Below are 27,015 nucleotides of genomic sequence, written 5' to 3' on the forward strand. Positions count from 1 at the left end.
CAAGAAGTTCAGGAAGGGAAGTTGGGGGGGGGCTAGAATAGACATGCATATGTGTGGCAACACAGAGGCAGGGTGTGTTACTCCATTGTGGTTAAGACCTAAATAGTTGACATTGTGCTGCCTTGTAATAGTAAAACTGCCACCCTAGAGATGTTTTCTCACCCTGTCTAATGGTAGGGCTGGCCCCAGGTCTGCTTTACATTCTTCATTCCCAACAGCAGTAGGTGGTGTGGAAGGGCAGAGCTGGAGAGATGTCTTCCCCACACCGGTAGGGCAGGACAGCCATGAGTTTGAGATGGGGCTGATGCACTGATGGCTTTGCAACCGAGTCCCATCATATACTGGCTGCTAGTGAGTCTCAGCATGAAAATCGCTTCCACATGGCTGTGTTCTGTGCGGTGACTGTAATGGCTGAAAGCCGATTTTTATGTGACTTTCCCTCATCATGTGAAGACCTTCTGTGTTAGCGTTGCTCTCCCGCCATAGAGTGCATCTGTAGATTGAAACATATGGCATAGGGCATTCAAACAGTCACTGTGCATAGTGACTTTTCTTGCCAACTTTCACATGGGCCTCAACTGAATTGCAATCCTTTGCTTTCTAAGAGGCCCAGAAGTTTGGTGGCATTGTACATATTCTAGGTTGGCATCACCCCCATCTTTCACGTTCCAGGTGGCACCATTGGGTACTGTGGTCTGGTGCTGAAACCACCACCGTACCATCTATAGTTTCACAGTCACTGTGTTACGTGGGCCATGACAAAATTTTCCATGAGTTTAGATTAGCTGTTGAAGAATTTAGATTCCTGAGGGGAAATGCCATTTTCTCTGCAATGTGTGGTGGACAGTAAGACGGACTATAACCACTGCCAGGAATTAACATGGTATGGTACAGTAATAGGAAAAAAAATAAGGTTGGAACGGAGCTCACAGATGGCAAGTTTGACCCTTCTGCCTAGCTTTCGAAGCAAGAAGAACCCAACTTAGTAGGACTTCTCCCATTTAGTGGCTGCTTTCCCTTTGCTCCCTCAGGTATGCGCATCCTGGTCACTCTGCTTTTGGACACGCTTCCCATGTTGGGGAACGTTCTCCTCCTCTGCTTTTTTGTCTTCTTCATCTTTGGTATTGTTGGAGTCCAGCTTTGGGCAGGGCTGCTCAGGAACCGCTGCTTCCTTCCAGAAAACTTCAGTTTGTAAGTATGAATGAGGCACCTAAACATTCTTAGGATATGCTTGCATAGGGGTTTTATATGTGCATGGTGGTGAGGCAAGGAGTTTCTTTAGATAAACATGCTAATCCCAGCAAGATCTGAGGAGTCTGTGTCATGCTGCCGCTGTTTCCTCCATTCTGTTTGCTTGCCTTTGTGGGTGAACACTCAGTTTGCATATTATCACTTCAACTTTCTTGCTGTGGTATGTTTTTTGGCACAAGATTCACAGGTTCTTTTCCTAGTTTTCCTTCTTGGAGAGCAGGAATAGCCAACATGTTGCCTTCCAGACTTTGACTCCCGTCATCCCTGACCATTGGTCATACTGGCTGAGGCTGATGTGAGTCAGACGTCACAACAACATAGGGAGGGCACCATTTTGGCTATACTTCTTAGCAACAGGATTTTTTAAGAGTAGCAACCCACACCCCACGCAAAGGTAATTCCATAAAAAATATAAGCAACTCACTATTAATAATGTTGGTACCTGTTAACAAAATACACCTCTGAAGTATATAGAGGCTGTCTTGTTGATTTATGATTGTTGTGATTTATGATTATCAGTACTGTGTCAGACATTATTAGTAGGCAATGTTCCCAAATAGTGAACGATGATAAGAAATACTTTCATGGCGCGTTAAGAATACATTTACATTGGACCTTAGCGTGTTCAAATGGTTACACCTTTGTTGAGCCTGATCCAAAAGAAACACTGATGTCTCATTAATTTCAATGTTACTTATAAGATTACCAACTTACTATGAATTGGTTTGATGATTTCCGTAGTGAATCTCAAGGTTGTTTTCAAGCAAGGAGAAGTGGGCTGGAGTGAGGGAAATGTAGTGCATATTGGTAACTTTTGAACAGTCTAAGCAGGTTTGAACACAACATTCTCCTGATAATGTACAGGAAGTCCAGAATTTTCCAGGTGTTATGGAGATGAACTTTCCAGACTATTCCCCAGCTATGTTTTTAAGACGTAAGCAGCGTTAAGCTGGATCAGAAGTGGCTCTCAAAATAGTGCAGAAGTTAGGTGTATACATGTGTGTACGCATCTGTTTTCCTGGCTCCCAAACTTGTGCAAGTCTTCTGTCGTTTTTTATGGTTGTTTTTTTGCTTCCACTCCCTTTATCAAAGGGAGCTGGGATTTCATTAACATGCAAAATCCCTCTAGGTAAATTGGCAATAAAGTAAATGAATTGCTGATCAATTCTGGGTATATCCAACACAGCAGCTACTGGTCTGAGTTTAATTGAACCAGAATGCCAGGATTTCAGCTAAGCTTCCAGTGGCATTAAAAGCAATACTTCAGGAATTAACCGGGCTGAACTCGCCTTAAATATAGCTCCACCAGCTTTTTGCAATGAGTCCTTGTGGCATCAGTGAAGTAGCCATTTATTGAGGCAGGAGTATGCTAATTCCCAACAAGTCAGCACTTACTTCCCTTTCCATATCAGGGTGAATGCATTGAATTGGCTTATTATCCCAATAGCATCTTCTGAAGTAATGTTCATTTCTAATGCCAGAAACACAAGTGGTGCCTGCCATGCGAAGGGAAGTATTTAGAAAGGAACAGTAGCATTTTTTAAAAAGATATTCTGAATCCCAGTACGGGTTTTTCACCATCTACTTCTAGTCTGAAAATGCCTGCCTAGTCAGTCCTTTTTAAATATCATTCATCTAAATTGACATTTGAGAATGCACAATGAAAATATTGAGAGTGGGGTGAGAAGACATCACTATATCACATTATAAAGCCCATTATTTACCTAACCCAATCCTGGGAGGGTGGAGTGGGGGTTGGGGTGGGAGGGCATTAACTGACTGAAAAAACTGGACAAGGTATAAACAAATTTTCTTTATTTTTAAGGGCAACACTAGTCTGAAAGCTGAAAACTGTTGAGCCAATAGAACACACAAGATTTTAAAATGTAAACTCGTTAAAAACAAGCTTAGATAGACCAGGCTGTTGCCTGCTTTCTTGTACCCTCTCTTCCCTACCTTTGCTACTGGGATGGTAAGAAAAGTTCATGAGCATCTTGACTAATGTTTATCCTGAGCACTTAAGGCTAGATTAGTAAGGGTCATGACTTTTGGCATTTTTCGCTCTTACTTAAATACTGTACAGTATTTCAATAATTATGCAAACCTGATTTATTATTATTATTTTGGTTTCCCTCAAATAACTTCAGTTGCTATATGCAGTCCACAAGGGCATAATAATGGATGTACTAGAATCAGAAAATTTGGACCGTTCATCCCAGTCTCTGATAGCTGATCCCCAGTAGTTTAGATGAAATTGTTCAAGAAAGAGCCATTTTGGAGTGATATGCTATTCATTATGAACTTCAAAATACCCACAGTTTAAAGACATCTGGAAAAATGAAATTGTACTCCCAGACAGTCAAAATGCCCTAACCCTCAATTAATTTGTGTAATGGCTTTTTCTGAACCCAATTATCCTATTCACCCTTGTAATATCTCAGGGCCATGAGTTCCACAGGTTACCCTGTTAACTTTGTGAATGAGTACTTTCCTCTTACATTTTCCAGTCTCTTGCCCTTTAACACCACTATGCATCCCTCAGTTATATAGAAATATGTTTCCTCCATTTCCCTACACACACACACACACACACACACACACACTGATACTGGGTATTTAACCTGCACTTTTCTGTTTCCTTTAAGCCCTTACACAATCGAGGTGGAACCCTACTACCAGACAGAGAATGAAGATGAAAGCCCTTTTATCTGCTCTCAGCCTCGAGAGAATGGGATGCGTTACTGTCGCGACATCCCAACAAGGAGGGAAGAAGGTCTGCAATGCACCTTGGACTATTATTCCTACAACGACACCACGAACACCTCTTGTGTCAACTGGAACCAGTATTACACAAACTGCTCTGCAGGGGAGCACAACCCTTTCAAAGGAGCAATCAATTTCGATAACATTGGATATGCATGGATTGCAATATTTCAGGTGAACAAAGCTTGCTGTATCAACAGGCTATCCTTCAGTGATAGGGAAAGCTAGGTCAACCATTATTCTTGTCCCGAAGTAATTTTTTATATGCAAAGAATAATAATTTGTGGTTGAGAATCGCCAGTTTGTTATTCTTCAGTTCTATCAAGCATGGGGTCGACACTTGTATGAAATGATTTTTTACTTTGGGGTTTTGTCATTCTTTAGTGATTTCATAGCCTTTGTGTTAAGAGATCCGACTGATGACCTAGTATAAGTAATAGCACTGGTGTATCTTCTTGAACATCCATAGATGCTTGCCCTTGCTTCCTATCCTTGAGAGTCCTGCATCCGCTGGTACAAGCTAACTGATGCCTTCCTTTTCCTTTTCTCTTGCCTACAGGTCATCACTCTGGAGGGCTGGGTAGATATTATGTACTTTGTCATGGATGCTCATTCGTTCTACAACTTCATATATTTCATTCTCCTGATCATTGTGAGTTATCTCTCTAGTCTTCATGGCAACCAGAGGTGTTGCACTCAAGAGTTATAAGGGAAAGAAACGGGCGGGGGGGGGGGCGACAGAGGAAAGGAGAGTTATAAGCGGAGCCTGAGAGAGATGGTAGCCCATTAGCAAAGGATGCGTTCTAACTTTCCTCCCTGTGGCTCTTGTGTGTACAAGAGAGAGATGTGGCAAATGAGAGCACCGACTGACTAAAGTGATAGTGAAGGTCTACGGGTAGTAAGAAGAAAGTAATGGAAAGCAATGAGGCATGAGGTGTGTGTTGATTTGGAGCATAGCATACACATGGCATTCTGCTTCAAAAGGCATTTTGCAGCATCTGAGGCCAGCATAAACATTATTTACATGATTCAGCCAAGGCTAAGTACTTTTGTCATATGATTTCAGTGACAGGAGTTAGCACATGTTTAACTCGCGTTGAAATCAGTGGAACAGAAAAATGCTTAACTTTAGCTGGGCGGTGCCCCAGATACACAGATACACCCCATAGTATTACAGGTGATAGCACACATGGACAAAGAACATTTATATGTTTATAAACCCCAGAACAATTTGTTCTGTTTTGATCAGAAACAAAGTGACTTGGTCTTAGGCACTATAAACACACTTAGAGGTCAGCTTGCTAAGATCATTCTAGATTCCTTAGGCTGAGATTGATATTTAATCATACCTAAATGGCTGAAAGGTGCACTGACTTGCAGTCTCATAAGCATGTGGGGGTATGAACAGATTGTATGTTTACTTTCCTCCTTGATGGCAATGAAAGGGAAAATGAATCAGCATCTTCCTGCTGCTCAGGTGACATGCATGGATCGTATATCTGAAGGTATACGGTAGCCAGAAGAGGAGGCTAGTTACTAAGTCCTTTTCAAAGCTGAATGATGATCATGATCTCCTGAAAATGCAGCCTGATGAAAAGACTGTTTCAGAGTAAAATATCCAATCTTTTGCTGCAGACAGCTGCTGTTGTTGGGTTACAGCCTCTCCGTAATTCCAGTTAACAAAGCGGGAGATCTGTTTGCAAAGCTGCCAATCCTTTCTGCAAGGGAAAAATCTGTCCTGAAAAGTAAATGCATGGGAGAAAGAAATGCTACTTAATTGTGATAATAAGTAAGCGCTGACTACCGGGAAGCAAAAATTAGAGAAACCCTTCTAAGTCACAATAAATCTCCCTTCTGCTTTGAGCTCTTTGTGTCATCTGCGGAACTGAGGAGTGGGTGTCCCTGAGGTGAGGAAGCTTGAGAGTCTTTGACGTGGAAGGAAAGAAAAGAACAGGGCAGGGAATATCCACCCCGTGTGAGTCACACACAGAATGTGATGATGACTGCTCTTGACTGGGACGGGGTTTGGGGCTATGTTTTGTATTACATGACACTAGCCTTTGTTGTCAGCTGCTTCCCATATTGTGATTTTTAGACACAGGTGCACTTCCTGAGTGACTCCTGAGGCTGAGAACATCAGTGTAGTTTTGTATACATAAGCACACCACCTCTGGATAACAGAGCTGTAGACTTACAAAAGGAGACGGCTTGGATCGGTGTCAGGAGTTGGCATTATTGGGCAGTTGCCAAGGCCTGTAGCCTAGCAAAGGGCTCTCTGATGGCCCCTGCAACACCTTCACCCTGTGTCTGCTTTCTGGTGTCACTATCCTCTGTTCACCTGCCCTCACCAAGCATAGGAACAGTTACAAGAGGGAAGAGGAGGAGGAGCAACCTCCGCTTGCCTTAACCTCTCCTCTGTGTAATGGAGCGGTCTGGACCCAGAAGCAGTGTGGGGAAGCAAATGAGCAGTGCAGGCTAGCAGTCATAGAGGCAGGAACCAGTTAGTCAAGGGGACCAGTTATTCATGACTTCAACTCTCATTGAAATCAAAGGGAATCAACTTAAATCTGGATCCAGCCCTATAAGTTTGTCCCCTTGTTAGTCCCAGTAAGCTTTCCTTCCAGGAACGGATGACCAGACCCCACACCAGATTTTTCTGTGCCTTCAGACCATAGTATTGAGGGCAGATGATTAAGAGATTTGGTGTCAGAGTTTTGTTTTTCATCGTGTGATGAGATAATACTTGTTTGGTCTTTTTAAGTTGGTTTTGAATAGAACTGTGAGCAGAGCGTCGCTTGAAATTTCCCACTATTTGCATACTGATGGGGGGGAGGGAGAGAGAAGGGGACCATTTTTCCAAGGTGACAAGTTTTCCAACAGTTTCTTGGAGTTTCCCATTAACACTGGCTCTGCCACTGTTGGACCACATGACCTAGTGTTGTATCAGGGCAATGGTGGTGGTTTGCTGGGGTGGTGGATGTAGGAATAGTGGATGCTACCAAAATAAATGGTGGTGGGAAATTCCATGAAGTGGTTCTCTTTTACTAGGGGGTTCAGAAAAAGAAAATATCTTAGAAATGTTCCTGGGGAGGCAGGGGAGAGGGAGCCTTCAGAGAAATGCTGGCTCAGCTCTAGTTTTGAAGATTTTTTTTTAATGACTGGTTCTCGCTGTCACACTTGCTTCAGGCTTCCTCCCTGGGTGTAGGAATACTGACACACCCCTCCTTCCCTTACAGGTGGGCTCTTTCTTCATGATAAACCTCTGCTTAGTGGTCATAGCAACTCAGTTCTCGGAGACCAAGCAGCGGGAGAGCCAGCTGATGAAGGAGCAGCGAATCCGCTACCTCTCCAATGCTAGCACTCTGGCCAGCTTCTCAGAGCCGGGGAGCTGCTATGACGAACTCCTCAAATATCTTGTCTACGTCCTCCGTAAGGCCAGCAAGCAACTGGTGGAGGTCTACCGAACCACAGGGGTGAGGATGGGGTTTCTCTCCAGCCCGGGTAGCAAGAGCAGTGCAGAGCGGCAGCCGTGCAAACACCGGCCGCGGAAAAGGTCCTCGGTGCATCATCTCATTCACCACCACCATCACCACCACCACCACTATCACCTGGGCAATGGAAGCCTTCAGGCACCACGCGCCAGCCCTGAAATCAGCGACGTCGAAACCAGCTCGCTTCACAATGGTGCAAATAGGCTGATGCTCCCTCCAACAGCCAATCCTCACCCCACGGCCAGCAACGCTGAGTCCGTTCACAGCATCTACCATGCAGACTGTCATTTTGAGCCCATTCGCTGCAGATCATCTCTCCCGCCTCAGCCTGGTCTCAGCTTACCGGGGCCAGAGGTGCTTCCCAGGACTGTGGTTGGCAGCAAGGTCTACCCTACTGTACACCCAAGTAACTCCCATGAACTGCTGAAAGAAAAAGGTTTAGCAGAGCCCACGTTGAACCCTGGGGCCAGCACCCTGATGAACCTTAATATCCCCCCGGGACCATATAGTCCAATGCAGAAGCTACTGGAGACACAGAGCACTGGTAAGTGTTTGGGTAGGGTGTCAGCCACTAAGATGCCACTTAGATGGAAGGCAGAGCCGCTGTTCATCCCTAACTTACCTTTTCAGGCAGGGCTGCCATTGATTAGGGTCAGGTGAGATTTGGGATGATTCAGGTTGTCCTCAGTTCAGAACTAAGACAGAAGTTAGTTTATAAGGATCTAACAAAACCCGTTCATTGGAAAGAATTCATTTTGGGTGTGTTCATTACCTCCTCCCAACCTGCCCCACTGGGAAACATAAAATGGGGGCAGAGAATGAAAAGATAGAGCTTAATTTTTTTTCAAATTGGTTGTAACAAAGTAACATGTTAAGCAAATTTGTGTTGATAGCAAGTCGGCTGTTCTGTGCCCCCCAGTAAGATGGAGAGAAAAATGAATGTTATGAAGAAAGCATTCCAGACCTGACCCACTTGCTCTAAGTCAGCAGTCTTCAGCCTTTTCAGACAAGGGACCCACCTTTAACCCAAATATTCATTTGAGGACATTCTTAATTTTAACCACATATTTGTATGGGGGCCTTGCTGCTGTTACAACCCACCTAAAACCAGGCCCTAAGCCACCAGTTAAAGACCAGTGCTCCTTCTCTGGGCCTATGTGTTAGAGACAGAAGTGCTGTTTCCATACTTTCTCCATCTGCAGGACACATTATGTCAAGGTGGTGATTGGTAGGCCTCCTATTTAGTTGGAGCAGTCATTCCATCATTCTGAGAGTTGCCGTTGCCTTAATATTTGTCTAATAGCAATGAGAGAGGAAAGAAAGAACTTTGTTCATGTATGTATGCTGGCTGGGACCGATGGGTACTGGAGTCCAACAACATCTGTAGGCTACAGGCTCCCGATACCTGATGTACATCATTTCAAATGTGCAGATATTCAGGGCTTTGTACTCAGAAAGTGAATTTGTCTTTGCATCTGTTTCCTCCCTATGTCCATTTTCTTTCATAACAGTGAAGAACAGTCTGATGACTTGGTCATTCTTCCTTAACTTCTTAGGAAGGTGACCTCTTAGGCTGCAGTCTTAAGCACACTTACCTGGGAGTGCACTGCAGCCAACCCAACTGAGCACAGTGGGACTTGCTTTCAAACAAGCATGGATAGGATCAGGCTGCACATTATGTAACTTGTAAGAGCTGCTCTATCTGAACATGATGTGTTTTGGTAGGCAGCCACACACCTGTGAGTATATATGCAGATGTGTATTATGCTTTCCCCTTTAACACATGAGCAGAACATGATGTTTGCCATTAGAGAGATCCATAAGAAAAACTGTCTGGATGTGATGCAGTGTAGGGCCAGGTAGCCAAAATCTTATTATCTGCCTTATATCAGCCATGGGAGTTTCCCCTGCTGGCTTCGAAATGAGAGAGACATTACAACTGGGTCAGAGGTGCATTCTGGAGACAAACTCTTCATTCCACCATAGCCAGCACAAACGGGAGACTCTTTGTATCCTTGTCGTCTGGTGGGGTACCATCTGTCAGCTGGCCTCAGCCATTGCGAGAAATGATTTGAGAATGATATGTTTAGGGGGAAGTTGTTAATGTTGAAGTATCAGCAAACAGCAGGAACACCCAAGCAGCTTGCTGGCTCCAGTGCTTGTCTCTAATTACAGCTCCTAATATTCCAGGTGCCAGAAGAGCTGATTGCTTTTTGTTTTAACTTAATAGCCAAATGTGTAATGAGGTGACTGTGAACTCTTGGCAGTGGACAGCTGTCACTCATTCTTTTCTCTCTTTTTTTCATCTTCAAAGTTAGTTAGCAGACATTCGTGGCTTAGCAATTGTTGTTGTTTAGTCGTTTAGTCGTGTCCGACTCTTCGTGACCCCATGGACCAGAGCACGGCTGTCTTCCACTGCCACCTGCAGTTCGGTCAAACTCATGTTAGTAGCTTCGAGAACACTGTCCAACCATCTCATCCTCTGTCGTCCCCTTCTCCTTGCACCCTCCATCTTTCCCAACATCAGGGTCTTTCCCAGGGAGTCTTCTCTTCTCATGAGGTGGCCAGAGTATTGGAGCCTCAGCTTCAGGATCTGTCCTTCCAATAAATTAGGGTGTGGAAATGAGCAGTATCATGGATTTTCTTCTTTTGTATAGGTGATAAAGTGAAGAAATTCAGAGGATATTACACACACACACACACACACACACACACACACACACACACACGTATCCTATCTGCTCTTAAGTCATGAGCTTAAGGAGGTGAGATATAATAGGATAAACTGTGTCAACTGTGTGTGTGTGCATGTCCTATAGCTATAGATAGGCTGAGTCTTTTAAAAGAGGCCCCGTGGAACATGTGTACTCTGTATCCATGGGGCCTCTTTTAAAGGACTCACCCTGTATATATAAACACATAAATGTTTCAGTGTCTTTACCTTCTCCTCTCAGCTTTAGAGTATGAAAAACGAAAGGCCGTCTTAAATCAGCATATCACAAAACATAGAGCATGCTGTGTTGTTATGAAGGGTGTTGGGTTGCAGTGATGAGAGCTGACAGTTCTGACCTCATAGGTCTTGCTCCATAGAGAAATACTTGCCCAGTTTATATCTACATCACTGAAGCTTCTGTTTGAAGAGAACGCAACAGAAATTAAGTTGGAGAGCATTTTTAAGTTTCAACATTTTGAGGAGTTTCCAGACTCCTCTTGCAGAAATGTATTTTGGAATATGCTTTTCAAAAATAGTGATCCTATGGGAAAATGTTGTCCAGACCACTGGGAGGAATTGAACATCATACTCTTATGATTGTTACAACAGTGCAAGAATTCTGCTTGCCACGTGCGATGATCTTTCCTTCTCCTAGCCCTGTGCTCTCTTCTCAGTTGTTCTCCCAAACCTCCAGACCAGATCTGGGGGAGGTGTGGTGGTGCATGGGGGGAGGAGAGGAGGCGAGCCCTGTTGTGTTAGTGTGAGCCCCTGCACAGGCTTCTGCTAGCACGCTGGGCTAGTTGAAACTGGGCCATCATCTCTGGCAGCTCACATGCATGCACACACTTCACTGTGATACCTAAATTCTACAACGTAATCCTGCTATTTGTGCTGAATCAGGCTGAGACACCTAAAGCATCCTCATAGGTAGGATGGTAGCCATTTATGGGTCTCTTGCTATGTGTTGCATGAGTTGCTTCTGAATTCTGACTGATGGAGATTTTTAAAGAAGCAGCAGAACAGGCCTGATTTCTGCACAAAGCTTCTTTCAAATGAAACCTTGCCTGCATTCATTATAATAGCTTACTGGCTGGTGCATGTTTCCTCGCTAGTGGCGGAACCCCAGGATGTAAGCAGAAGTGACAGCAAACACATTGCCTGCAAGTGAAATTGTGTCTGGTAGTTCCCCTACCTGTAATATCTAGCAGAACTTAACTTGTGTCACAGCCCTCCAAATCATTGGCTGACAATTGCTGGGGAGGGAATGACAGGGAAACAAGGTCCCTTGGGATCTCATACCTGGCAGCGAGTTCTAGAAGCTATGGAAGAGGAAGGAGAAACTGGAATGTAGCTCCTTTTTCAGTTGCAGCATATATGCAGCACTTGATCTAGTTTTCTCAACAGAGACTGTTTAAGCCATTTCTGAAAGGGCCACTCTGGCTCATTTGATGTCCCACTTCTGTGTTTTCCCATCCTCCCACCTCTTGCTCTCTTTGACTTGTGCCCTTCAATTCTCTTCTCATTAAATTGGGACTGACCTTTCTGACAACAGTGCTGGAGAATGCAGGGGGCAGGCTGATGCTTAGCATCAAAAATCGCCAGGTTTTTAGAATCTAATGTATCCTCCCTCTTATCAATCTCTTAGTAAGGGTCTTGATTCAGGTTCAGTAGATAGTCAAAAATTATGGTTCAAATGTTGTTCTAGCCATGGTAAAAGTTATACACACATAGTGTTTTTGCGTTGGTTGGAGATAACCACTCAAGTGGGGCAGAGGTTCTCCTCTTACATCTGGTGTGAAATTATTGAACTTACAAAAACTGCAGTTGGACACCGACATTGTTCGGCTGCTCCAGAAAGAGGTTTCCAAGATTTTTAGTGAAATAACAGAGGGTATGGTTTTCTTTGTCCCTGTTTCAGGTGCTTGTCAAAGTTCCTGCAAGATTTCCAGCCAGTCTGGGAAACCCAACAATACTTGCAACCCAGATAGTTGTCCATACTGCATGAAGACCTTGGCTAACGATCCAGAGCTGGTGGACAATGAAGTGGGAGATTCTGACAGCGACGGGGTATATGAGTTTACTCAGGATGCTCACTACAGTGATCAGAGGGACCCTCAGCGTTGGAAAGCCCGGGGAAGAAACACCTTAAAATTCCTAGCCTTCTGGAAGGTGGTTTGTGAGACGTTTCGGAAGATTGTAGATAGCAAGTACTTTGGCCGTGGGATCATGATAGCTATCCTGATCAATACCCTCAGCATGGGGATTGAGTATCACGAGCAGGTAAGCAGAGCCCTCTGTACTTTAGTAGTTATAGTTAGACTCTCCCTGCAGCCAAGGCACCCCAAATGGTGGCCTCATTAGCTCCATCCTGGTTCTTCTCTTAGCCCCTTGAGTGGGATTTCGTGCCACACAGCATCGATTCATGCTGACCTCTTACTTTCATGCCTTGCTCTGTTTAGCTGTGTTTGTTCTGGTCTGTTGTTAAATGAAGCTCTGAAGCTCTGCAAGGGCAACAAAGCTGCAGATCTTGGGGGAGCACTTCTGGTTGTGCTACTTAGTGTGGAGAACTGCACACTGGTGAATGGAGTTCAGTGACACTTGTTGGTCTGAGGATGTAAGCAAGTGAAGCCGTCTTTACAATGCTTTGCTCTCTCTTTCTTTTTTTTTTTGCATTTTTACAGTAATTCTCCAAACGCCACAAGACTATTTGCTTACCTCAATAAATCATTTACATTTGATTTTATAATAGCTAACTTGCAAACAACATGTCATGAAATATGCAAGCTGTTTCGTGAAATAAGTACGGTAATTGCATGCTTGGTGGGTTTTTTGTTTTTTTTTAATGCAGGCTTCCCCATACAATTTGGGTTATGGTATATTCCAATACTTAGACATGATTTTGCTCCAGTCAGTCATATTGTAGGGGTGCCCTTTATTTAGAAATGTGTCTGCTTTGGTGCACAGTTGATGTGTCCAAAATAAAAATGCCAGCACTGATTACATTCTCTTACTGGCAAGTGGTACATGGTTGTTATGTACAGTTGCTGATTTAAGACATACTCCAGTTCCCATAGGTCTGTGTCAGTGTTGTTCAGTGTCAAAGGGTTGATCAAATACTTTGGCTTCTAGTTCTGTGAAACCCAACTCTCCCCCTGAAACATCAGGTTGACTTTGTCCCCCACTTCCCATAGAGAGTCCTAAATTGTTGTCATTCCATTTAATTTCAGAGGTCATGGAAAATTTTAAATGTTTTTCAACATAATATAAAAAAGGAATAAAGCCCCATAAGGTGGTTAGAGACATCACCAACCTGGTGGCATCTTCATAAAGAGCTCCACCCCTAGTGATGTCAGTGTCACTCCTCCCATATGGAGCTCTCTGTCCCACCTAATGAAAGCATGGGCAGGTGGAGTTCCTGCAGGTTATATTCTCATCAACAGTAGTCCAAGGAAAGCCCCCCAACAGAGCATTCAGGAGAGGAGGAGTGGTTTTGCTGGCCTGGAATCCAATGTATCCTGAGCTGGGTACACAGCTGACACTTGACGACATTCCACCCAATCCAGCATTGGGGACGATCACTACACCTGCTCCAGACTCTTCTCGCACTGAGCAGAGTTTCCCCTGCTCCTGTCTTATGCCCCAGCCAGCATAAGCAGCGGGGTTGCAAATGCAGCAGTGGCTATGCTGCTCAGTCACACCTTGGTTAAGATTGCTCTGCCCCTTGGAAGCAAGTTGCATTGAACGTACTGAACATAATTGAACCTATTAAACAAGCTGTCCTTCAGATGTGCTCATTTTTCTTCTATTCTAGCTCCCCCTTCCCTATTGGCATAGTCGCTTACTGTTTAATGCAGTTGCTTTACTTCTCATTTTGTAGCTCCTTGTGTCAGAACAGTAGCTGCAAACCAAATTCTGCAGGTATAATTGTAGATCCTAGTGCCATCCTGGTGTATTAATGCATCAGTGGTTGTACATTATAGTGGCTGAGGCCCCTTTGGTGTGCTAAATGTGTCCTTTCAAGCAAGCATGTTTTCTGAAATCTTAATGCAATGTGGCTGATTAACCTTTGTTTTCGTTATGCCTTAAATGGAAAGGCACACTTAGGTCCTCTTAGGATCTGTCACATGCTGTTTGACCTTCCTTTCTTGACCTTACTCAAAATTTGTCTCCATAGCTGAAATAAGGATTGATGGATTGCTTTTGAAATTCGTTATTCTTTTAATAATAGTACCAAGTGGATCATTCCTTTGGAGTCTGGAGGGGAAACTAGAAAAGTTGATGCAAAGTTCACATTCTTCATTTTTGATAGTTTGAATCACAGAGGGAAATGTCATCTCTGTCTAATTCAGACAACCTTAGCAGTTCCTCTGCCCTTCCCATTACCCCTCTTACCATAACAGAAAACCCACCAAGGGCATGCAAGAGAAGCAATCATGTTGCCTGGTGTGCTTTTCTCATGGTGATTAAAAAATAAACTATCTTTGGGAACACCCATGGGAAAGAGTTTGCCACCAGGAAAGGATGGGGAGCATGTGGTCCTCCTGATGTTGTTGGACTGCAACCCTCACTGCTCAACTGACATTGGTCATGCTGGGAAGGGTTGTTGGGAGTTGGAATCCAACAGCATTTTCAGCATACCAGGCTGGGGAAAGGTTGCAGCTGATTAGAGAGAGGTGGGTCTGCTAGGCAGTAGAACCTGTAGCACCAGTGTCCCTAGGAATATAGAATCATAGAACCGTAGAGTTGTAAGGGACTCAAGGGTCATCAAGTCCAACTCCCTGCAATGCAGGAATCTCAGCTAAAGCATCCCTCTCAGATAGCCATCCAACATCTGCTTAAAAGCCTCCAAGGAAGGAGAGTCTACAACTCCACTGTCAGACAGCTCTTACTGTCAGAAAGCTTTTCTGTGTGTTTAGTCGGAATCTCCTTTCTTGTAACTTGAAGCCATTGGTTCACGTCCTACCCTCCAGGTCAGGAGAAAACAAGCCTGCTCCCTCTTCCATGTGACAGCCTTTAGGATATTTTGAAGTTGGCTATCATACCTTCTCTCAGTCTCCTCTTTTCCAGGCTAAACATACCCAGCTCATTCAAGCGCTCCTCATGAGGCTTGGTTTCCAGACCCTTGATCACCCTGGTTGCCCTCATCTGCACACGTTCCAGCTTGGCAACATCCTTCTTAAATTGTGGTGCCCAGAATTGGACACAGTATTCCAGTTGTGGTCTGACCAAGGCAAAATAGCGTAGGACTGTTGCCTTATAGATAGAAGGTTATTATGTGATGCACTCAGAGGGGCTTAAAAGATGTCACAGCTGGAAAAACCTAGGACTGGGGTAGAAAAGTGATTGGTAAGTGAGTACTCTGGGTTTCAGTGTGCTATCTTCTTTTTCTTTTCTTTTTAAGAAAAGATTAGAGAATCCAATGTCCTATTTCCCTCCGCTCCCGCTCCCCTCAATAATGGAGTGAATAGCAAATGTTGAATCCTGCTTTTATTAATTCATCTGATTAAAGCGGCAGGAGAGAATAAGGAGATGTTTTTCTGTAAACTCCTGAGGCTTACAGTTTGCAGTTTCATAATCTGACAGTTATGAGATAGGGAATTAGAGCTGAGAATTGATAGCTCTGGCCCTTCTGCTGAGATTATAAATGGTGAATGTGACCTTTCCCCCCCTCAAAAAAAAAACCCTTAAGAACAAACAAATCAATGTCACCAAATGTATCTGCATGAATAGGTTGTTTAAAAAGAAATGAAGGACCTTATGAGCAATTGACTTTATTAGTTTTTATATTAGGCTCTTTTGCCTAATATAAAACACAAGTATTTCCATACACACTGAACCCTGGCTTTGTCAGTTCTATGAAGTGGAATAATTTGGTATCAGAAATGTTGATATTGTTATAAGTTTGGGGGGGGAGCAAGACTCCCCTAAATTCCTGGAACTAGGGAAAAAGTTAGAAATTTACCAACCCCCCTGAATCTCCATATGCAGCAGGGATTCATGTGGGTGCCTGCCATAACTCAGAGGGGAGATGGTTCCACAGAGATAGTGTCACAATGGAAAAGGCCATATCCCTGGTAATTGCAAGATGAACCTTTCAAGGCAGCAGCACAGCCATGCGGGCCTCTAGCTGACCTCAGTGATGGTGTCAGATGATGTGGGAGAAGATTTTCCTTAAAATAGCCTGCTCTCGAGAGCTTCAGAGCTTTAGCAGCATATTGGGAGCCAGTATAGCAACAAATGTAAGAGAGATGTTAACATGTGCATGAAAAGGTCTCCAGGAAGCAATCTAGCTGCAACATTCTGCACTAGCTGCAGCTGCTGCACTAGCTGTAAGGCCAGCCCCACAGAGAGTGTATTATAGTCATCCAACCTTAAGTTTCCCTATGCATGAGTCAAAGGGGTGAGGCTCTCCCTGGCCAGACACATTTGTAGCTGGAGAACCAGCCAAAAGTAGTTGCTGTACCCACTTGGGCCTCCAGTGAGAAAGGTAGATCTAAGAACATCCTCAGGGGTGTGCACATATACCCGCACCCCAAGCTGCGCACTTGCTCCTTCAAATGGAGGGCGGGCAGCTATGAAATTTCCAGACCCAGGAGCCACCAAACCACTGGACTTCTGTCTTTTCAGGATTCAGTCTCCTGTTTATTTTCCCTCCTCCAACCTACCACTTCATCCAGAGACTAGTCCAGGATATGCTAATAGAGAAATGGAGCTGGATATCATCACTATACTGATGACACAGTGCTCCAAATCCCGCGATGGCCATTCCTAATGGCTTAAAGAGCATTGGGGACAAGATTACAGCTAGTGCCAGGGCGGCTAAGTATAGCCACCCAGTGCTGCTCTCTAGATATGGCCCTGTAAGTAGGAGCAGAATTCCCCACTCCCAACTTCTTTGGATGAGGTCACCCTGTAATCACGCTTGGGTTAAGGGACTCTGACACTAGTTCCTCCTTCAAACTCTTTCACAAGAACAAAGAGAGAAAGAGAGCAGTGTAAAGTTTAGAGTCCCCATTAAATGCTCATGATAACCAATTCTTTCTCTATGTTAAAACAAAATTGGACTTAACAGCTTTGGGAAGTTTTGCCCATTATTTCTGAATATGTGTTCCTAATGAGTCATTCTCATGAACATCATACTTAAAAAAATTAAAAGCAGAAATCTCAGCACATTCATTTTAAGGAAAACCAGCTATTCTTTGGAAATAAGGAGCTGTCATAATTGCTTAAAGCATCATATATGTCACCCTTAACCAGGTTTCCATAATAATGAGAAACTGGAAGCTTTGTTATTAATAGAAATAAGTGGCACACATCCCTCACATATCAGATTTACAGTCTGTTTTAAAAAATGGGGTTGTAACATACTGAAATTTTTTAAGGGCCATGCTAGCAGGAGGAGATGTGAATGGATACAACTGCAGTGCTAGGCCCATTCTGTGAAGATTAATGGTACACTGTACATCATCTAGTACAGTGGTACCTCGGGTTAAGTACTTAATTCATTCCAGAGGTCCGTACTTAACCTGAAACTGTTCTTAACCTGAAGCACCACTTTAGCTAATGGGGCCTCCTGCTGCCGCTACACCGCCAGAGCACAATTTCTCTTCTCATCCTGAAGCAAAGTTCTTAACCCAAGGTACTATTTCTGGGTTAGCAGCGTCTGTAACCTGAAGCGTATGTAATCTGAAGCATACATAACCCGAGGTACCACTGTACATAAAATTAGTATCACTGTTATCCCAGTGCTGTCACATCAGTTCACATCATGTTCAACTGCTTTGCTACCCCTAGAGATTAAGGAACTTGACCCCCACCAATTATTATGAGCAGAAGACCACCCCCCCAACATGCTGGAAATCAGTTGATCTGAAGACACAATTATCACAGCCAGAGCAAAAGTTAGTCTTCTGTAGTAGCCTAAGAATTAGCTGAAACATTATTGATTGCATAGCAAAGATCCCATCAGGGCAGGCTGAGTGGTTATAGCAAACAACTGTAAAAGCAGCAAAGAAACAAGTTTCTTCCTATTTAATTGTAAATAACCAAGCAAAGAGATAATTAGGGTCCTGAAGGAAGAGCCTACAATCATTGGGGGAATGAGAGCAACCATGGTTTGATTGCGGGGAAGGGGAGTAAAAGACATGAACAGAGGGTCTAAGGAAATAAAGCAGAGCAAAACAAGTGTGCGTGAGAGTGTGTATGAAACATTGAGTTTTGAGAATTTCTAAAGACAATCAAAGCAGAAGGGGAAAGCAGATTCAAAGGCAAATATGTGATCTGGTGGGCGAAACCTGTCGATTTATTTATTTTATATATTTTACGTACCACTTATACTAAGATAGTCTCTAAGCAGATTACAAAATAACAAATAGGGTACATAAATGAAACTGGAAACCTACATATAATACAATGAAATATAGGGTTGCCATGTTTCAAAAAGTAAGAACCAGGACACCCCAAAAGCCCACAGGTTGTTGAGCTTTTTTTAGGAAAATAATCTGAACTTTCGGAAATTCCCCCCAATGTCAATTTCCACCTTTGTAATCCTGGTAATGTCCGGACGTATGGCAGCCCTAGAATACAAGTTAAAATGCAATGCAGTATAGAACAATTAACATTTCCAATGAAGCTGATCCATTGGGATCCTTTCTTTGGTTTCCCTCTTGCCAAGGCACACACTGACTCTAAACGCATCATGCAGTTTATTCTTGCTTCAGTTGAAAGAAGGCACAGCACTGGTTTCCTCTAACAAATATCTGGATATTAATTTCCATCCATTGAGGCTTTTGCTTCTAATTCATTCATTACCTCTCACACTGTGGTGTTGGCAACACAAAGTCAGCCAAGGCTGGAATGTTAAATATGTGTATGAGATCACCGTAGGTCCATAGGAACAAAGGCAGCAGGAACACAAGAACTATGCAGCCAGGTGTTTAGCTGCGTCTAAGTCAAAAAGTCCCAGAGATAGTCAAGCCTGAAAGATGGGAGGGGGGAGAGCAAATGAAACAAAAATCTGTGGTTGTGGCAGGAGCTGTAGACTGGCCTGCTGTGATAAAACTACTGGTACGCAATTGTTTGAAAGCTTAGAAAAGGAAGTAATTCAATAGGAGGACATTCTTAAAAAAAAAAAGTCTACAAAGGAAGAACCTCTCAAAACAGTAGCTAATGTGCACCCTCAGTTTGCAAAATACCAGTGTAACCTTTTCAGGCACTTTTAAGGCTCATTTAAGAGTTTTAAAGCTTAATCCTTAGTGCATCAAACAGCAGGGGGCTTGAACAGGTGACTGTACAAATGTTGTAAAGTTGTCACTAAGTAACATTAAAACCCAATAACCATTGCAGCATGAAAATATCACCCATCTGTGCCATGGTATGTAAGGAAAATGTGCCTGCAGAAAGGATCGGAAACTAAAAGGTCTACGGGCAAATGCAGGATAGAGTTTCTTGTAAAAATGTGGCGTATCCTTTTGGCACAGTATTCATTTGTGAAGGAGTGTGGATTAAGGTGCTAGGACTGTAGCAGGTATCACTAACTTACTGGTTCACTTCCTTGATCTAGTCTTTTTTCCTCCGATTTGTGATTTTGCTTGCTTCTCTACCTCCTGTGGAGCCAACAGCTAATTAAAGAAAAGAAGGACCTCTTCATCTGAGGGAAACATGCGATAATTCGCAGGGGGCTGGGACAGAGTGATCCCAGAGCTTACGGTGCCTTTGTTCTTTCATTTTACCCATCCTAAGCAAGATGATACTGGCTCTGCTGTGTTCCTTTACAGGAAGAGGAGGTGAAAGCTAAATAGTTTCAACTTCTTTCACTTTAGAAAGGGATAGACTGTAAATTATTGACTGTACTGGATGGGACTGATGGAAGTTTGGAGTCCAGCAGTTTGGAGGATAACTCAGTTGGTAAGATATGAAGCTCTTAATCTCATGAAGCTCTTAATCTCATGAGAGTTGTGTGATTGAGCCCCACATTGGGCCAAAGATTCCTGCATTGCAGGGGGTTGGACTAGATGGCACTTGTGGTCCCTTCCAATTCTATGATTCATTCATTGAGTTTCCCCAGCCTGGTTTATCTCAGATTGCTGGCATCCATCTGTCTCAGTGGGATACTGCCAGGGAGACAAAGTCCATCATGATTCCACGTCGTCTCCGGACGTCCATCGATCTCCCATAGACACGCAGTACCAGCAATTAGCGACACGAGCTCCTGAAATTGCTTGCCACATTCCTTGGCTGATGCACGCTCTATCAGCAGAATTCACACAGCGAAAGATGCACGCAGAAGAGCATTTTTCCAAGTTTATTCAGCGTTGGTCAGAACAAAGAAAAAACATGACTGCCTGCTTCGGTCTGCTCAGGCACACAGAAACGAAAGCATAGACACAACATAAACTTCCTGTGAACAGGAAATACACAGACTCTGTGACTCACAAAGCCTGCTCCCTTTTAAGGTGGAACGGAAATATCCTAACAGAGTGCACCTCCAGTGATGAAGTCAAACCGCTGTGTTAGCACCCTTCCAGACGACAATAGCCCACACACACACACACAGCCTTGCTGATGTGGCCCAAAGAAAAGCAGAGCAACACTGAGCAGGACTTCTAGATGGTGATCAAAACATAAAAACAAGTTTCTGTGGGTGGAGACGGTCCAGCTGATGACAAGTCATAGTTTTCCCTGCCCTTCCTCAGGCATTCCGAACGATATTGTGGGCAAGTGGCAAGGGAATTAAACGGCTGCTTTGACTGGGACACAACTACAATATGCTTCCACTTGGCCCTCATGTCCCTTATGACACACCAAGGGTCCTATGAATTGGCTCTGAATGGAAACCAGGAGGCAGAAGAACAGGGTTCAGATGTGGTAGTATTTCTCCATTTCAGAACTTTGAAAGTCAAATCAAGGTCACTGTGCTATGTGAGGACACCCACACACACACACCCCACACACCCTACATGGGCCATAGCTCAGTTGGTAATCGCAGTGTTGTGAGTTCAATTCCTGTGTTGCAGTGGGTCCCTTCCAACTACAGTTCTACAATTCACACTGTATTTATTTCCTCCCCACTATGAATAAGCACTTTTTAAAAAATTACAAACAAGTATTTTGGCCACACGTCTTTTCATTGATTATGCTGTCACTTACAATAATAACAGAGTGGTAATTTATAGTAGTGTTATTTTGTTCTCTTTTGCTGACTGCGTCATTAAAATGCCGCTGGCTGAATGTGGGATTCTGCAGCTCACTCGTTCTCTGTCCCTTGCTGTGGATATTCATTCTGGGTTTTCTGGACATAGCTGTGCTTTCGTGTCAGGTTGTTGGGGGTCAGTGGTTTCGTGTGTGGGCGTGCTGGTACTATTTTTAGTATATATTTGTGTCTGCTCCTGCCTGGATCCACTCTAGTCAATGTGCTTGGATTCAAGGATTGTCATTAGTGATGATGTGCAATATCACCACTGAGCGCAATATGGCTCTTTTCGCAGTAGGTGGGTTTTCTTTTACAATTATTGCTTGCTCATGGAAATCAGGTACAAAAGGGGCAGATGCCATCTTGAGTTGTTTTCACAACAGCAAGTATTTTGAGGACAGGGAAAAGTCAAGAGTGTTGCTTTCTGTGCAACTCTGGTTATACTCCATGCAGGGCCCTTATCCGTTTTTGCTCAGCCCACCTCGCTTAGCAAGACATGTATTAATTTGAAAGAAATCAGTGTATATATCAAAGATTAGCAAAAGCTGTGAGCTAAATGCCCTGTGTACATTTTTCATCTTTATGATGGTTTCTAAACCCTAATGGTTCTGAAGCAGATGCTTGTATGGTACATGACTCAGAGTAGGAAGGATTCACTTTCTGGTATCACTAATCTCGGCTACTTGTAAACACATCAAATTCTCTGGAGGCATGTGGTGCTATGCCATTGTGAAGGATAGCCCAGAGTTTCAGGTGGAGATTGTGCGTGAAGATTTGTGAATCAACAAATATTGCAGCTCCTCGATGATTGTGGGATTTAAATAGGTTTGCCATATTCCAAAATGTAATAACCAGGACGCCCCAAAAGTTGTTGAGCTTTTATTAGGAAGACCCCAAAATTATTAAGCATTTTAAAGGAAACCCCCCCTTTTCTTACAAAAACTCTCGCAAATATGCTGTTGAATAAGCCTCATTTGAGTGTTTTCAGCTTACTCTAATAGCGTCAGAAGTCAAGTAGTAGTGAGTTTTGAGATGGCGATCCATAGGCTGCTAATGAGGATGTCCCAAAGTCTTAGATGTAGGGACAGGAGAGAAAGTAAATTTATTTCTCATTTAAAGGTGAACCTACCTAATTTGCACATTCCAAAACACTATGCAAACTGAAACATTGCCATTCTCTTGAAATTCACACTTCCGTGAATTTTGCAATGCACTTCTCCAACCGAGTAATGTGTACCAAAATGCATGTACTAAGGTAAACTGTGCATAAAAATGCATATATTATTGCAATTAACATAAAAAATGCATTAAATTAAGAAAATGGGCTTTGCAAGACATGTATTAGGGGAAATTGCATACGAAAAGATTAGGAGAAATTTGTACTAAAATCATGAACTTTCATGAGGACTTTTATTTTTATTTTTAAATGCAAACTGACGTGAAAACTCAGAAATTTGACTTTAAGATTTTATAAATGAGAGATCAAAATGGACAGCTTTCCCCATTCCTTGCTATATTGAAGGAGGGAGCTATTGGGAGTTGATCTGATGAGCTTCCCTAACCACTTTAAAATGTTTAGCTTGGGTTTGCTCACTGGTCTGTGCAACTATGAAGCATACGATTCTATGATCCTCCTGCTGGCTTCAAACTATCTTCTTGTTTTCTCTATGCATTTATCTTCTGCCTATTTTGCAGGAATCAGCCTCCCATAAAGCCCCATCTTTAAATAATGATGCATTCCCATTTATGGCTTGGCGCATGAATCCCATTTTGCTGCATGTGAGTTTACTGCCACCTTTCCTGCTATGTGCCAGCATTCTTTTGCCAAGTGATCAAAAGTCTGGCATCATTTTTGTCACCTCCCCATCTATTCCTGCCTATTCTCTTTACCTACCACAGAGCTTGTGTGAATTATCCATTTAAACCCCTGAGCAAGAACAGCTGAATAAATTAGATTGGTATGGGGGAGAAGGGAACACAGTGCTCTATAGATTTTGTATTACCAACACTCAATTTACTTGCTGTTTAAACAGGAGTTATTCTTATTAAAGATTTGCTGCTGGAACCCTAATGGAATTAAATCAATGTTAATGGTAGCTGTTGGAATGGTTAATCATCATGATAGCTGATTTTCAAAAATGTACTTCCTGTTTTGTATTGGGAGTAATTAGCTTAATAAGACTCTAATGAGAGCATGTCAACACATAGCCAAAATTAGTGGAAATGGTTCTGGTGTGTAAAATAAAGAAATAAGAGATATAAAGAATGCATATAATGACAAAGAAATCAGTGGACACCCATATTTAAAATAAGCAAGTTTCAACCTTGTTTAGGTAAGGGGGCTTCCTAATCAAAGAACTCTTGGTTTGGACTTTTACAAAGGGATTAGGAATTTCTGTTGAAGAATTTTTATACAGTTGGGGTGAGGAGTGGTTGGAGTCAGAGCTTTGTTTAGCAAATTCATATGTTAGACATTGTATGATAATACACACCAGTAGTAAATGGTGATGTCTGATACAGTAATTTTTCCACTATCAATTGTATATGCTTATTTTGCCTCCCAGTACTTTTCTAAAAAGGAACACGGGTGGCGCTGTGGGTTAAACCGCAGAGCCTAGGACTTGCCGATCAGAAGGTCGGCGGTTCGAATCCCCGTGATGGGGTGAGCTCCCGTTGCTTGGTCCCTGCTCCTTACAGACTACTCTGTTTCTCTGGTGTCTGTGCTTTTCATTCTTCTCATATAATTCCCCTTGCGTCTTGTGTTATTCCCTTTGCACACCGAGTTCCTACGAGAGGAAGGCTTGGTTGCCTCCACTGTTCATAAAACTTGACAGCAAGTCAGTGCTAATTTGAGACATCTTAGGTCCATGTGATATTGCGCTGGCAGCATATGGGGTTTGCCACTGATGCCAGGCTACATTGGTAGAATTTAAAAGCATGATGGATTAGAAACTATGGTTATGCATCTCCAGAGGGACAGCCCAGTTGCCCTAAATCTCACTGCCGCCACCACCAGCTGGGTGCAGGGGCGGGGGCTTGAGGCATGGTTCAAAGAGGATGCAAACAATATACAGTACCTCTCTCATCAAAAAACCAAATGCAGCTAACCAATATTATGCCATAAACAGATGAGGTTGCTTTCAGTGCAGACATGCATTCTGGTGAGGGAAAGTATACAAGAACCTGTTTGCCTGTTTTTCAACTTCACACCTATGTTTAGGATGCAGGTTGCTTAAAAACAAGCCTCCGTCTCCTTTTCTTTACCAGGTCTTAGCGGTGCTGTTGCAGGTGATGCAGCTGAGAAGCTGGCTTTGTGTGATCCTCCTTTGAAAGCACTTTGTGCTGTCATCTTTTCCCCTACTGCCCTCCACCCCACCCCACCCCCTGCCTTGTTCAACAGAGCTACATACACAGCATGCCACCAGCATCCCATTGATCCCTTCCAGAGAGAAAAAAGCATCATGGAACAGAACTTTAAAAGCACCCATCCCTCTGTATCTCACACACATGCATGATAGAGCCTCGTTGTTTCTTGCTGACTCCAGGCATTTCCGATGTAGAAAGCAGTCAGCATTAGAGGAAGCTTTACCTGTATTTCCAAACCAGTTTCAGCAGAGGAGCTACACAGAAAGAAAAGGAGACTGATTTCTTCCTGGGTATATTTTCCAACTTCTAATACAGAGCTAAGTTTGAAATATAGTTTAGATTAACCAGACACCAATGACATTAAAGCAGCTGACGCTCCTTCCAGGTCTAGGGGAGTGGGTCTGCATTGGTTGGCATTTTTGTTATATTGCTAGGATAATATTATTCCTGAAGTCTCAGTAAAAAAATCATGAATTAAGGCTCAAATTTATGCTACAAGAGCTGTTGTGGTGCAGAGAAGGCCCTGGAGGAATGGAGCATGCCACCCGTCGTATCCAGTTGTGTGCTGTTCCATCTGCCTTTTAGCAACAGAATACATTGCTGTGCACTTCTGATGAAGTTTTGGAGAAGGGCATCCAAATATGCTTTCCTGGAAGCCAAGGTGAAAACCAGAGTCTGGATTGACTGTGCCACTCAAATGTGGATCTCTGCTTCTGCAGAATGAGGCATCCATTTAAACAGAGGCCAAAGGCACTGGCCCAGCATTAGCTGTGGCACACCGATATGCAGTTCAGAGCTTGATTTCAGACCACCTCCTTTGTGACAGAGGCAGCGTTTCCTCCAGGATGTTTGCAACAATAAGGGTGATCGACCCTGACTTTCAGCATGTCTAGAATCCATTGCTTTCACCACCAACCCAAGTTGTCCCAGGCAGCTGCATACATTTGGCATTAGGAGCAGAGCTTCTGCATCAGCAGGAATGGCTTCCTATATGTGCCCTGGAACCTCTCATTCTACAAATTCAGACACGGAGCATCTAATAGATTTTGCATTAGCAAAATATTTTTGGCAGATGGTGAAAGAAAGAAAAATGTTTGATTTTGGTGAAAATAAACAGGGTTTAAATAAATGGACTGGGTTGCTGTACTGAGTGAGCAAGTTCTTGCCAAGGAGATCCTGTGGTATGCTCTTACCAACCCAGGTAAGATAGAAAGTGTCAACTTCAGCTTTTGTGCTGGCGTGCGGAAAGCACATTTTCTAATATAGGCTCAGAACAATACTGGCAGTCCCTAATGTTAAACATTGAAGGCTCCTGTACTAAGATTTGAGAAGAGAAGCATATTTACATATGTAACGAACGCTTTGATACAGCAGGGGTGGCCAGCCCAGTGTCCTCCAGATGTTACGGATACACTGGAAATCAAATTTCCATCTGCTTCAGCCAGCTTGGTCAGTGGTCAGGGGAGATGCCGCACATTCCCCCATCCCTGCTGTGTAGCCTTGCTTTAAAGAGCCACTCTAGCCTGCATTATCTTGTAGGAAAGCAAGGCAATGAGCAGACCTGGGTGCGTTCTAGATCAGCCATGTTGTGGGTAAGCCTGCTGATTCTCAGACCGAAAGAAGGAAATCTTTAATAAAGGAAGTCTCACTCAAAACCACCTGGAACTGGACTCAGCTTTCCTGAAGAAGGATGAGGGAGTGCCAAGAGGAGGAAAACAGGGTGCCCTCCCTGTGGAACGCCCTCCCACCAGATGTCAAAGAGGACAACAACTACCAGACTTTTAGAAGACATCTGAAGGCCACCCTGTTTAGGGAAGCTTTTAATGTTTGATGTATTACAGTATTTTAATATTTTTTTGGAAGCCGCCCAGAGTGGCTGGGGAAGCCCAGCCAGATGGGCGGGGTACAAATAAAAAATTATTATTATTATTATTATTATTATTATTATTATTATTATATTTTATCATTATCATCATCATCTTTAAAACAGGCTCAGATTATGAATACATAAAAAAGCAATTCTTTCACAATTCTTTTAGCGACAAGATGCCAGTATTGAGCAACATGAACTTAGAACTCCCTCCTCTCCATTCCCATCTGTTGATGGAGAAACTTGTTTGTCCCACTTTGAGTGTGACCATCCCTTGAAGAGGTTCTGAGAAAGAGGTCCAGGGCTGAGCCTTAGGGAAGCTTTTATTTTCACACAGAGCAGACTGTTCTGAAAACACACATGTCAACAG

At 43.3% G+C, this 27,015-nt stretch overlaps 1 protein-coding gene across 4 annotated transcripts in view; it reads left to right on the plus strand.

The window, feature by feature from the left end:
• CACNA1G (calcium voltage-gated channel subunit alpha1 G) overlaps positions 1–27,015 on the plus strand; it is a 323,416-nt gene that overhangs the window by 182,004 nt on the left and 114,397 nt on the right. For all 4 annotated transcript variants that reach the window (XM_083598000.1, XM_083597998.1, XM_083597999.1 and 1 more), the window contains exons 5-9: positions 1,032–1,191; positions 3,897–4,188; positions 4,574–4,666; positions 7,251–8,049; positions 12,137–12,498. In XM_083598000.1, coding sequence (XP_083454126.1) covers positions 1,032–1,191; positions 3,897–4,188; positions 4,574–4,666; positions 7,251–8,049; positions 12,137–12,498 — 1,706 coding nt within the window. The remainder of the gene's footprint in view (positions 1–1,031; positions 1,192–3,896; positions 4,189–4,573; positions 4,667–7,250; positions 8,050–12,136; positions 12,499–27,015) is intronic.

This window comes from Podarcis filfolensis, assembly GCF_964270895.1.
Source record: "Podarcis filfolensis genome assembly, chromosome: 2".
Classification (NCBI taxonomy): domain Eukaryota; kingdom Metazoa; phylum Chordata; class Lepidosauria; order Squamata; family Lacertidae; genus Podarcis; species Podarcis filfolensis.